Source organism: Poecilia formosa, unplaced genomic scaffold (genome assembly GCF_000485575.1).
Source record: "Poecilia formosa unplaced genomic scaffold, Poecilia_formosa-5.1.2 Scaffold1, whole genome shotgun sequence".
Classification (NCBI taxonomy): Eukaryota; Metazoa; Chordata; class Actinopteri; order Cyprinodontiformes; family Poeciliidae; genus Poecilia; species Poecilia formosa.
The window spans coordinates 6835091-6849635 of record NW_006799940.1 but is presented as its reverse complement, the minus strand read 5'-3'; the positions used below and the strand labels follow the sequence as shown (position 1 = coordinate 6849635).

Below are 14545 nucleotides of genomic sequence, written 5' to 3'. Positions count from 1 at the left end.
CTGCTAGTGAGACGCTAACTACTCTCAGATAACCTAGGCATCCACATTAAAGACATACCTCCAGGATCTGTATGAATGGTAACACAGTATTTCCTGCTTCTGGAACATCTTCAAAGACCTTTTAGTGTCAAAGCGCTGTATAATTAGAGTTTACATGAACGCCACGCTGGAATCAGACATTAGCATGTCTGTTTCAGTTCATATCTCTGCAGAACTTCAGGCTATCATAGCGCCGAACCCTATCTCAAAGCACCATTAATGCCGAGAGAGAGAGAGAGAGAGAGAGAGAGAGAGAGAGAGAGAGAGAGAGAGAAAGAGAAAATCACTCACAGCACAAACATACAGCAACAGCGTGTTGAACATTCTGAATGCATTAGCTTTTTGAATAATAAGCATCTGTAAAATTGATCTCGCCAATGTCAATAGGAGAGTTAATGGGCTTGTGGAAACTGGGACCGGGATAAATGGCAGAAAGAGAGAAGGAATGCTGCGAGATACAGTTCTGGCTTGGCTCATTAGATGTGACTAAAAATAGATTCCTTAGAAAAACCAACAGAAAATGTGGGATTAAAACAAAAATGATAAGAAAGTCAGCTCTCTCCTCAAAGGCTCCAGTTTAGTGTTTTGCAAATAAGTTGTGCAGTTTTATTACCGTTACGGCGAATCATATTTCCACAAAGCCTTTCATTTCCTAGTGGGCATAGTAGAAAAGAAATTATCACAAAACAACCCCACCTGCTGCTAATTTTCTGTTGTTAATTATTTCATTAATTTGAAAGGGGTTATAAATTGAAGCAGCATGGAGTTCAGTCAGGGACGTCATTTATTCTGTGGAAAAATAGGCTTTAATTAAACACATGGTTTTCATTTAAAAACTAAAGTAGCAATATGCTTTATATTTGGTTGTACTAAAATCAGTAAAATGGGCCGTTCCAGACAGCCTTCAGAAATGAAGTGCGCTTTGATTTAGACATAAATTAAAGAGGTTAAGTCATAAAGACGTGTTTAGCTAAAATCACCTTAAAGAAACTTGTGAGGTGACATTAAACACAAGGTTTGGAGGCAAACCCAAGAAAAGCAAAGGACCTGTAAAAAGCAGTTGCCAGACGAAGGTAAACTCCACACAATCAAGAAAAATGAGCCGCATCTCTCAATCAAACATCCACCATCAAAGAGAACATGACAGAAAGTTGGTCAGGTAGGAAGTGCAGAAACAGCGTCAGTCACCGAGGTTTGCTTAAACCTCATCAGCCTGCAGCAGTGGCAGCGACGGATATATTTCCACATCTGAGGACATGAAATCACATGCAGGAAAACACTAACTAGCACTGACTCTCCATCTGTCAAAAGGAAGCGTCCTCATTATTCACAGAAGCTGACTGTTTTAGAAGCCAAACCTGGCTGTGAACCTTAGACGGGGTCGAGCATTTAGCTAAGACTGGTGAGACACAAAAACATTTCGACTTCAGAAAGCATAAAACTCCATATCCATTAATCAGACAGGATTGTTTTCTCTCACATTTTTTTTAGCATAATCAAATGTGCACTAAACCTTACAAGAATTGAGATTTAAAAAAAAAAAAAAAAAAATCAGTTAAGCGAACTTTGTAGTGCAGCTTAAGCTGAAATGATTTTGAAGTCCCGACTGCTGAAACCAAAGTACTCACTAGGTATCGCTCATCATCTTTCATCCCTGGTGTTCGGATGAGGTGGTTCTGCTCCCCTCTCCAATCACCAAAGCGACGGAAGAAATAGTTGGAGAGGAACCGGCTTATGGGATCCCGGATTATGTTGATGTAGACAGGCTGCTCTATCCTGAACCTGAAAAAAAGAAGAAGAAGAAGAAGAAAAAAAAAACTAATATCTTGAATACTGCATATTAGCCAAGAAGTGTTAATAAACAATGTTGGTTAGCTTTTTATTCTGTTGCTGCTCCACTGTACCTGGTGAAATTCATGAAGTGAACATGTCTTGTGTAGAGAAATGGCTGAGGGATCTTACTGATGTTTTTCACTAGATCCACCTGCCCAAGAGCCACACACACACAAACACACACACACACACACACACACACACACACACACACACACACAGTTACTCATTTATTTATTTATTTTTCTTACAACAAAGTTTGTACAACTCCTTTTCCCTTTTAAATTCCTTTTCTTTTTTGAGAGCCAGATAAGTTTGAAAGACACAAAAAAAGTAGGACACATGCAAAATATTAATTGTTCTGATGTTTATTAAGAATGCCAAAAGGGGTAGATATAAATAAAATCAGATATACACTGAAGACTAGGATGTGGATCTTGTTTTGCCATTTTCCCAAAAAAATATTTTATGAAATTACCAAATCTATTTTAAAACAAAAGAAGTTGACTTCCTTGTGTAGACGGCAACGAATAAAGTCCTAAAACTAATCCGCATAATTAAATGTGAATTCCCACTGAGGTATTTGCCAAAATAAATGTTTTATTCACACAGAGAAAACAGCTATTTTGATTTATTTGGTATCACGAAAGGCCACAGAAATGAAGCTGATTAAGCTGGCACCTATAAAAAGAATTATGGCAGGTGGTCATGCTTTGAGAGATTTTGACTTTTATTGTGTGAGTTGCAGGCGACCCCGCCTCTCGCCCGGAACGTTAGCTGGAGATAGGCACCAGCACCCCTCCCGACCCCACTGAGGGACAAGGGTGTTCAGAAAATGGATGGATGGATGGATGGAGTTGCAGGTGTATTTATGTACAGTTAAATAGATAAACTAATATAGCTACACTCTTCTACAGGTGTTCTAAAATGAGCAATAGTAATTTTACAAAACATTCTGGGGATTTCCACTAGTCATTAACACTCAAAACGGAAATAAACTAATCTTTGCCGTGGTGTTTTTAACAAGACTAAGTAACTGAGTCAAAAACCTAGCATCGGTTTACCTGACACAAGTTGTTACATTCAAACTAATTTCATACTAGTGAAACAATCATAACGTCCTGATTCTTTTGCAATATGCTTCTCACATATTTTCTGTCTTGTGTTATTCACACGACAAAAGAAGAACCCTTGGGGCTTTCCAGGTCTGCTTGGAGAAACTTGCAAGAAGCAGCCAGAACGCACCAGATTCAGGGATCTTGGACTGAGGTCTGTGAAAATGAATCCAAATATGAAGTCATTCCTCACCTAAATAGTTCCATATTGGAGTAATGCAGCACAATATGCAGCAAAAGGTGCTTCTCTGCAAAACAGGGAATGCATTGTATTTGATTGAAGAAAGGGGAAATGCTTAGAAGAATTGTTTTTCCTTTCAGTTGTGAAATTCAGGAGCAATTAAAATACCAACTACAATTGGAACCGGTTGCCTTATTGCCTAGAATCTCGGGAAATACTGATGCCCTTCAGATGTTATCTGAAGCCAGACTTAAGTCAGCTTATTATAAAATAAAAAAAATAAAAATACTTAAGGGAAGAATACAAATTCCCTGCTTAAAATTACAATATGGTGACCCATTCTTAACAATCTTTTCCAATATAGATAATAGCACTGAAACCGTTTAAAATACAGATTGTGATGATATTTAGAAGGGCGATTCTTCGAAACGTAGCCCTGGACACGAATCTGGACACACCTGCAAGCAGGGCGTATGAAAGCAGCAGGTTTGACATGAAAGTTGGTGCTCTTTGCATTTGAGTAGCAGAATTTCATGGTAAATTGCGCTTCAGACAGGAACCCAGTGTTATGTTGCCAAAAATGGTGTAACATGTTTCTGTTTATGTGCACCACTCAGAAATCTGGCTGCAGCTTTCTGAATCAACTCCACCTGGCCCATGCCAACACATAATGGATTGTAGCGATCCAATACTGGGGCAATAAAAGCTTGAGCAGCATGTTAGGGGTCACTCAGCGAAAGGAAAGCTTGACCTTTTCCCTAAAAGAACGAGCGTTTATACCAGATGTGCATTATCTACATGTCGTCTAAATTCTTAGCCTGATTTCCTGCCATAATGCAACACCTGCTTTTATGAATTATGCATCGCGGCAGCGCGATGGAAATGGTCAAGAAATGAACACGACATGACTCCAGGGTATTACTTGTTAAGTTGACAAATCTTCCTTGGCATTTTGGCTTCAACAGGAAAGTAAGGAGAGCAACAGGATGTGGCCGGTCATTGAACTAGAAGACTTTCAACAAAGCATTCCTCTGGAACAGGCCTAGGAGTTCCACGTAAGAACAAGTGTAGCTGCTTAAGAGGAGACAGGCAGCAGCAAGCTGAGTGTGAAGGAAGGACGCACTGGTTGAATTATTCTCTCTGACAGGTCCGACACCACTGAAGGCCTTACAAAACAACTGTATTTTTTTACATGCGTTAGATTATTTAAAAAAAAAAGCACCATAATTACTGGATGATTTGTCTCTGAAGGCAGCTACCTTCATTAGATTTTTTTTTTGTCAGGATAAAGTAAAATCAGTAAAATATGCTTCTATATTTTTAATTGCAATAAGAATGTTAAAACTGCATTATTTTCTCCTTGTACCTTCGTATATGTGCTACTTTGATTTGGTCTGTCAGATAAATTTCAAACGAAATACGTCGACGCTTGGGCTCGTAACCCACAGAGTGTTAAAAGTTATACTTTTGGTTCTCTCTCTTTGCGACACAGCCACACTTCCTTTCTTCATCAAATCTCTCTCCAAAGAACATTTTCAACTTTTACACAAAACTCCGTGTTAAACGAGAGCGGGTCGGCTGGAGAACTGTTTGCATTTCCTGTTCTTATACAGACACTTGTTATGTCATGGCAACACTATTTGGATAGCAACAGCAATATGTATACTTGTTTATGTACCCAAGGCAGTCATTCAGAGGCTCCAGTCAGATTCAGGCTTCACACTCTCCCTCTTTTCTATGAAGCCAGTACATTTCCACTAACCCCGTTTCCACGCTTTATGGATTTCGTGTGCCATAAAACATAATATAAAGCCTTCATTAGTGCTGTAGTATATATTTTTCTGCATCTACCCACCCCCTTGATCAATACTTTAACATATTGTGTTGCTTTTAATGGACACACACACAAAAAGAAAAAAGTTTATGCCTTTTATTAAACCTCTTCCTTCATCTCAGAGTTGACACAGAGTGCCTTGGGGAACATTTAGTAAGAAAATGTGCAAGTATGTCTCCGTGTCTGTTTGCTGGCCAACCCCCTAGTCTGTGTGTCTGTGCGTGTGTCCAGCACTCCCTCCTCTAATTCCCCAGGAAAGGCTGAAGGGAGAAAGTGAAGGATTCCAGGCATACCTGCACTTCCCCCTCCTAATTGAACACCAGCGGTATCTTCACGGGGCTCATCAGAGGAACAGAAAAGTATAAAATTACAAAGTTTTGACTGCTGCTCTTTCTTTCCCATAACTCAATCTCCACACAACAGTTAAAGACCTATTGTACATTTATTTTCACTATTTTTAGATATTAACAAGGTTTTTTCAAACTGTTGTGTATTATTTGAGAAGTAGCTCAAGTGCAGATAAACATGCTGCTAGTCAAGTCTCAAGTTTTTTGGGGTAAAAAGTTCAGAGTTGGTTTTATCAGATCAGTTCATCTTTGAAATGTTTGCTGTACCCCCTTCATGGCTTGTGAAAATCTGTAAGGATTGCTTCTTGTATGCAACTCCTTAATACAAATGCATGCAACACCTTTCGGATTTTTATTTGTAACACATTTAAAAACAATGCAACATTTTTCAATTTCTAATTATCCACAACTTCCTGCCAGGTTACATAAAGTCCCACATATTAAAACGTTCAAAGAGTGTGAATACTTTTGTAAGGGGCTGCACTGAAGGAACACACTCCCATACAATTTAGTTTTAAACATGTTAAAAATAATTCAATGTCCTGACATGCATTGTGACATGTGTTATCCAATTATCAGTAAACGAGCAACATCCAGTTCCTACTCTGAGGATCTGGTTCCCCCGATGCCTGCAGAGCACAAATTTACCGATTATTCAAAAGAAGAAAACCAGCTTTGACATTAATTCAAAACAGCTGGCTCTTCCTAGTTGCTTCATTTTGAGCTTTTTTTTTGTTTTCCATTCCTTCCAGGAAATTTGTCTACTTTTCTGCGCCCTGGGAACCAAGAAGATGCCAATAAACTCTTTACAGCATAGCTGATATGAAAAGGAGATGTGAAAGTGCAAAAATAAATTAGCTACTTTCATGCAAAAATCATCGACCGCAGACACAATGGTTAACATTCTGATCAAAGTGTCACCAGGAAAACCGTCAAAAGCTGCACCGATGAGCCGGAACCTCAGCTGATGAGAGTATGAGCTCTAAAGTCAGGGCAATGTGCATCTGCGTTTGCATAAGTCAACATGCACTAAAGTACTCGGGCACATAAACACAAGAGATTAAGGTGGCTTTTATAGGATTGCACACAAGCACCAAACAGGCTTGTTATGACATGAGAATATTCACACTCTTCTGGACCGTTCACTGAGATGTTTTCTGTGCAGAAGCCTAATCAGGCTAATGGTGTTAGGACACAACATGCGCAAGAGGAATTTAGAGTTTGACAGATACGTAAACAAGTCACTGTTCCAATATTAGCTTAACATTTGCACCAAATCAGTCAGTAATTGCTTTATATAATTAGAATCATCTGAATCTAACTGTAACCTTTTTCATGAATAAGGCAACCAGTAGCATCATGGCTATGAGTCAGTGCTACATCAGTCCCCCGTGAATACGTGAGTAAGCTTTTTTTTTTTTTCTCATATGGATTTCTCAAGAGCGCATTGCACACAAGTTAGAAGCAGAATGCTGAAAACATTTAACTGGAAATCACATGGGGATAATTCAGTTTTCTTCTAAAGCTAAAACGTCTGGGTCAACATCTGGTAATATGACTCGAATTAACAAATAGTGTTAATAAAAGCTGCTTAAGATGCAGTTTCTAGTGGGAAAAAACCCCAATCCCTTCCGATCACCAGGTGTTTTTTTAATAAATACAAGTGAAAAAAAACAAACTATTTTACACTGAAATCGCTTAAATAATTTGGTGATGAAAGTATATACCTCCCCTTCTAAATTGGAGGTAAAGCACAGGATAAATTTAGAGGCTTTTTATGCAAACAAGTACACCAATTATTAGTGTACGGGCTGGGGATTTAATATCTTGTTATAAATGTTCTCCTTCACATCTCTCACCTGTTCTTGTTTCATGAGACGTGTCTTATTATGGATGTCAGAAGAGACGAGGTTGAACTTATGCTTTTCAGCCAAAAGCCTCAGTAAGATGACCACTGTCCGGCTGCCGCACTTCCCCACACGGTTATAAATCACCTGGCTGGGAAACGGGAGCGCCTGTAGACACACACAGGAAAACAAAGGCACAGAAAGAGAAGAACAAACAAATCATTGCATTATTCAATAACATTTCCGTATTTTATGTATGCATCTTTTGCTGTTTAAATGTGCGATGACTATGTTTTAATTAGTAATTGCAGATGTCTTTGAATAGCCAGCCATGTGGGGAAAAAATCTATTGATGTAAAAAGTTTAAAGAGACTCAGCCAAAGTTGCAACACACTGCATTTAAGCTACAGCAGTGCACAGAGGCAAAGGTTTCTTCTTCTGTCTCATTCATATGTTCTTTCTTTCCTTGAACTCGGTGAGTCAGAAACTGCACAGCAAAACAAAACTGACAGTTTTCTTTTTCGTCTCACACTCACAAGCTACAGCAAGCACTCACACACATCATGACTCACCAGTAATAAAAAGCAGTTCAGTTATGATTCATAAATTTAAAAAAAGCTTTGTTACTTCTGCCTTAACAAAGACATGTCAAACATGCCATCTTTAAGCCCAAATGCACTAGTTAAACAAATACCTAGACTTCAAATTACAGCTTTGCAAGCTGATTAATCATTTTTAAAGACAGAATGAGAAATATATGTTTGAAAAATAAAAAGATTTATAGGAGATTTAAAAAAAAAAAAGACAGAGCTTCTCAAAGAATTAGCAAAAGTTGACAATTCAGCATAATGCAGGTTGAAATTATTTCCTTTTATTCTCTTCCTCATTTAAAAGCTGATCATTCCAATCAAATATATGTGGGTTCATAGAGCTTGTAAAGTAACCATGTAGTTTTATGGGTTGAATCAAACAACAAACAATTACTTAAGCTACAGTGGCAAAAAAACAAAAAACAAAACACATATTGTTTTTCTTTCTCATCTTGTTCAAATGTAAAATTGAACAGCTCAGCAAGGCCCCCATTCTGGTTTAATCCAATCAACACTATGAAATTACATGAAAGGACAAAATCTTAAGACGATGATATTTTTTAACACTTTTTTTTCATGTTGTTTTTTTCCCCCCACATTTCCAAAAGCTACTCTAAGACAAGCCTTCCCAAATTAAAGAAAATATTCCTTGCAGACTTGTGTCAACATATATGTTGACAAAACTCTTTCTGACCAACTGTAGCAAGGAGATGCTTTGTTCTTACAGTTTCCAAGTGCGATAGCTGTAGGTAGACCAGTTTTGGGAAATCAGCTCAGAGACGGTTTCCCTGGAGATCACACCCAACATTCCTCTGTGTTTGCCAAATGACAACAGACATCTAAGCTTAAGGCTGGTAAAACACATGCAGTGTTTTGCAAGACATCATTCCCTGCAGATATTACCACAAATGACTGCTTCAAACGTGTGTAATGCTGGAAGAACAACCAGGGACTCTATGAAAAGAGCAAATCTCCTGTCAACACTGACAACAGACAAAAGGAGGGCAATTTTTCTATTTGTGAGTCATTGTTCCTGTTCTTCAAGGTGTAGTTTTCCTAGAACATGCTTTGAGAAATATCTGCTGAAAGGAAGATATTCAGTTTCTGGTGTATTTAGGGAAATCAAAAAGTAAAATATGACGAGGCTGTTTTTGATTTTGCATCTGATGAGATTTATTCCAGTCTGACTTTTGTTGTGGTAACGTGTTTCAGCTAACCATATGCAGATTTTCGGGAAGAGGAGTAGTCTTTCCAGAGATCTTACTGTCGTACCCTTTCTTTTGTCTTCACTTTTTTTAAATTAGAGCCCTGTTCACACATCTACACTCAAAGATCCAAGTAACTTTGGGGTTTTTTTGAAACATTGTCACATGTCACGCTGTTTGGGCAAAGAAAGACGGCTCACTGACCCCCGTATCATAACCACTTTCCCTGGAAATCCATAGCAGCTGTTACTGATACAAAGCCGCCTGAGAGCGAAAAGTGAGTCTGCATATTTTAGCTAGACCTGATCTGGGGTCAGTTTTCTTCCACTGTGAGCCAAGGGAAGAACTGCATGTTTAGGTTACAGCTGTGGGAAGAGTGGAAATTCAAAGCATTTCCTGTTTTTACAGAAAGCAGAACAAGAAAGGCAGAGTGTCTGTAGCTTTGGCAGTTCTTAGCAGTTCTTGTGTCTCAGCATCAACAGGTAATTTAGCAGTTATTGATGTAATTGCCTGAGAAAACAACTCAATGTCAGAATAAAACGTAACCAGAAAGGTTTGTTTTAACACTAACAATATATTTTTTCTCGAAAGGTAAAAAAAAAAGTGAAGATATACGCATGCAAACATCCACAAAATTGTAGATTGGACATTCAAGGAACATGGCCACACACAAAAAGCCTTATAGCACTATTCTGGATGAAGTGTGGTTTTTCCATATGCTCTCATTTACATTGGACTTTCATCTCGGTTTCGAATCTTTCCCCACATTAACCAGAACCACAGCCTTCTTTCTGGTCGCACATGCTCTCCGACATCAGGCCGCTGTCGACACTCCCGATCAGCTCCAACTGCATGAGGGCATGTCAACAAAAGGATAATGAGAGATGTGGTTAATGTACCACGCGCCACCAGCGGGCCACCATTAATGTCTCTCTGGGGATAGCAAAGGGTAGAAGGAATCAGTCGGTCAATGGCATGCAGCTATTTTGGAACAACTGTCAATCAAGTCTGTGCATCTGGAAGATGTATGTATTGTGGTAATGTCTGCACTCTCATTTCAAGTCAAAGTAAAGTGATAGGCTCAACCTAATGCAGGGGTACGTTCTAAGTGAATCAGTGAGTGCAAGTTTAAAAATTGGATTTTATTACACGATAACTTTTTTTTTTTTCAAAATCTCAATAGTGAGGCTGCATTCAGCAAGAAGGTCATACAGTTCAAACAGTGGACAGGGTTTTTGTTTCTGCAGGCTTTCATGCTATCACTAGATATGGAATTGTTTCACTGCGTACTCTGGGGGGCTTGCAACTTCATTTTAGGTTTGACAGAGACATATAAAGAAGAACACTCCACTCCGGTGCAATTAGCCTCCTGTGGCGGCGTCTTAGAGATTTCATTGATGTATTTATTTGCCAGTTTGTTGTTATTGTTAAAAATAATCTTGTTCTTTACTCACTTAAAAGAAAAAGTCGGTGTGTTTGTAAGACCCATCAAACCCAAACACTAGTTTCTTCCCACAGTCATAAAATATGCCCACTCGGCTGGCCGTCATCACTTAATCGAAGTCTTTGACTCGAAAGACAAAGGCATTATTTTTTGGAACAACTCTCATCTGGTTTCAGAAACATTGTGAAAAAAACAAAATCACAATTTTCTTTGATAGCTCAACACAGATCGGCTTCTGTGTTTCAATGATTGTCATGAATAATATAATCAGACGCCTCAAGGCACAGTTGAGCTTTTACTTTAAAATCTCTTTAAAACAATTTTGGCTTTATAAAACATGCATTTTATAGATTGGTCTGAAACCTACAAACGCATGTGAATTTCACAATTGTAAATTGCTTGTTTCAAATGATAAGAAAGCATCAAATCCCCATCTCCGCCGTATTCCATTAGTTTGCTTAACAAATAACACTTTTCCGAGTGTATGCGGCTGCATGACACAAGGGATGTGGTTGATTGGCTCGTCTGAATGCAAAGCAGGTTTTTAAAACACGTACTGAAACATAAAACCCAGATGTGATCTAAAATAAAAGCAACAGCTGGTTTCAGCAGCTACAAACAAAACCTCATTACTGTCTTCAGTTAATGATTTTCAACATTGCACCCCCTAAACAGCAACCCCAATCAAGCATGAAGAACGGAGTAAAAGAAAGAGATTGTACTGGAACAAAATGAGGTAAAAATGGAGCGACTGATTAAAGATGCTGTCAATAAACAAGGGTCAGATGGCGCGAGAAGGCAGTTGGCAAAGAGAGAAAGAGGGGGCTCAGAGGAAAGACAGTCCTGCAGACATGCAGCTGGATGGATACAAGGCCCCTGTGTCAGCCTCTCCCTCGGTGTTTGTGTCAGTGCATTCAAAGCATTACTGTAGCTGTGAAGGCAGGTCCCACTGGTATTTATGGAGTTCGCATGCAACTCCTTCACACAAACCTAACCCCTCACCTTCCTTGACTTAGCTGGATTCAACTGCAGGGTAACATATCAGAGATAGGTGGCTCGGGGAGGAGGGGGAAAGAAAGATCAAGGGATAGCAATCGTTTGTACCAGATAAGGACTTACTCTCTGAGCCGGTGGTCCGTGGTCATTCAGATACGTGGATTCCCCTGCAAGGAAACAAATATCAGCGTGTTAGAATGTTTTAAGTATCTTCACACAGCGTAATTAAAAACAACTTTTATTTATGTGTGCTGTGTTTGTGTACGACTGGATAAACCCCCACCCCCCACTTATGCAAGAAGTTTGTTGAAAAGCTAACACTAAAATCAAAGCAAAAACACGTGGGTAATAAACAAAAGCCTGCAGAAATCGATGTGGCAGAAGAAAAAAAAAAAGATCCTGTGCTTGTTAAAGTCTGCAGCTGCATCTTTTGAGCTCTACTCGAAGCAGATTCTTGGCCAGCAGACAATTTTGTAAAGTTTATTTGGAACATTTAGACAGTGGATTGCACTAATCTGTCTTAGAAGGTCCTCCTGGGCAAAACAACAAAATGGATTTCTAGGATTTGTAAGACAACTTATGAAATATGTGAGATAAATTTGTACTGTAAGCTCTCATGCAGCCGTCGTGTTAGCCAGTCTGTCTCTGCACCGCGTTAAGACATCCTCATGGTCTCAAGAACCTTTGTGACCTTATGAACGTCACAGGATTGAAAGTCCTATGTAAAGGAAAAAAATATGGTGCCACTTGACTCTCTGTGCTTGTAAAATAGGTTTTTCCCTACCACTTTCATAGCTGTCAAACCACAGTGCTGCTGCCAAAGGGTATTATATCTGCTGCCTATGATTTTTCTCTGTCAATGGTGGGTTTCTGCACTTCCACCATCTGTTTATTCTTTCATCTTTGCAGTAGATTGGGATTTTTTTTTTAAAGTTTATCATAAAACTGATTGCTCTGCACGGAAGAGCATCCCATCCAAAACTGGTGTATCAATAAAAATAAATCACACAGAGGCTCTGAAGCCTACACTTTTCAAATGAGTTGTGCTTTCTTCCAGCTTCCAACATCATTTTATCTTCACAAAACTGACGCAAGGCTTTTCTTTGACAATCGATGCAATACATTTCAAACTGTAGCAACTGACTAAAAAACTCACACTCTTAGCAATATGATGTTGCACTAGTAGGAACACACCTGACAGCAACACGTGAATAAAATAGCACAAATGTTTGCAGTAAAGTTTGACAGGTAAAAATTTAGAAAACAAAACCAAGTGTAAACTCAGGATCTAATAGCAGAAGGATAACTGTTTTCAAAATTAACTGATTGAACCTTTGTGAATAAAATAAGCAGGTTTAGCCACATAATCCACAGCTGACTGGTCGAGTAAACTAAAACAAAAAAAAAAACAAAAAAAAAAACAAAAAAAAACTTGTTATTGTCAGCAAGCAGTCTTGACTCTTCAGAAATGACAAACACATTGTGCTGCATAAAACTGCGCAAAACATCCCTTCCAAGCCAACATCTGGACCCAGCAGCGTCACATTAACCGTTCACCCTTTGTCAATTCCAAACAATGAATAAGCCATATTGGTCTTGGCAAGAAAAGCGTGAAGACATGGTGGAGAAAGTTGCAGCTTCTACAAACAACCAATAGTAGAGCTCATTCAGTGTTCAGTGTCAATGCTCAGGCGTAAAAGCCAGGCTTCAGACAGCAGCCTCTTCTATGGAGGCTCTTTGCATAGCTCTGAGATGTGATCCAGAGCACAGATGAGATTAATAAGAAAAAAAACAGCATAAAACACTCACACGGATTTATTTCCAGCCAAGTTTCTCTGTTGGATCTAATTTAAAGTTGTTTATTATGTGCTTGTGCTATAAGTAGCTGACTTTCCCAGTGTGTGTTTAGTAACCTGTGTACAATGCTTTTAGTGATTACTCATACATTTACTCTCTCTCAACCACAAATAGAGTCACATGTGTGTTTCTATAACTTATCATTTCCTGTCTGATCCACGGCTGATTAGTTCAACACTAACTGTCTCTACATATGCTATCACAGATTTGCTATGCTCATCTGCGATGGTGTTTTTTTTTTTTTTTTTTAGAGCCTGTCTTTTGGTCTGCCTCTATTTATGTGGCTTTACTTAGTTCTCCTGAGGATTGCTGAAGGATGGATATGTATGCAGGTCTTCTCAGATGCATTTCCAGGTCACTGCAGGGTAAGGATGCTGAGAGGTAGACGTCTGTTTTCCTTCCTCTGTGATCTATCACAGACTTCCTCCTTCAAGCATTCACACAGCCATGACCTCAACATTCATCCAACTATCTCCCTTTCCTCCGCTGTGTGCTTCTCATTAGCGTTTTGGATAAAGGATTGGAACTGTTGTTTTTTTTTTTGTTTTTTTTTTGCAGTGCACAAGGGTTGCAAAAGCTGACAGCTGCCCTCTGCCCCCACATCCCACACAGGGAGAAAAATGAATTTAAAAAGCCAATGTACAGTGTTCTGCACTCACTGACCCCGTTGTCCTGTGACACTATCAGTCAGGAAGCCAGGGATAAAAGTTCAGGAGACTTTTTCCACTTTGACAGGAAAACAAAACATCGTATTACCATCAAAACACTCCAGCACAAAAATATCCAGTTGGCAAAGCAGCACTACTATACAACGGCGAGGCACTCAGGAGAGCTGCAGCCTTTGCTACCTGCACTTGATAACAATACGACCTGTGTTACATAACCTCCAATTTACATCGCTTGCGTCTCCGTTCCGCCACCGAACGGACTCCGCAGTAATTATGCGGCCATTATAGTCAAAGGGAGCGCTTTCACTGCATCTGCAGGGTAGTACACGGCGGCACAGTCCACACCACCATCTGGCAAAGGTAGAACCCAACCATATTTTTCCAGCCACTGCAGCAAGTTCAGAGTCAATCTGCAAACATCACACCACACCGACAGGAAACAAACGAGCATGACAACCGCGTTTTTTGTAAAACTATATTTTCTCAAAATCCAAGCTATATTAAAGCTGCAGTATGTAACTTATATATATATATATATAAAAAAAATTCCCTTCTCACCCTCCGCGGGTGGTCTCTTTCATCCTCTGAG

General features: G+C 39.2%; 1 protein-coding gene across 1 annotated transcript in view; it reads right to left on the bottom strand.

The window, feature by feature from the left end:
• The window catches only part of usta (uronyl 2-sulfotransferase a), a 47952-nt gene that overhangs the window by 7780 nt on the left and 25627 nt on the right, over positions 1-14545 (bottom strand). Inside the window, exons 2-5 of the mRNA XM_007547650.2 lie at positions 11555-11598; positions 7209-7364; positions 1944-2023; positions 1668-1821 (exon numbers count right to left, since the gene is read on the bottom strand). Of these exons, the coding sequence (XP_007547712.1) occupies positions 1668-1821; positions 1944-2023; positions 7209-7364; positions 11555-11598 (434 nt within the window). The remainder of the gene's footprint in view (positions 1-1667; positions 1822-1943; positions 2024-7208; positions 7365-11554; positions 11599-14545) is intronic.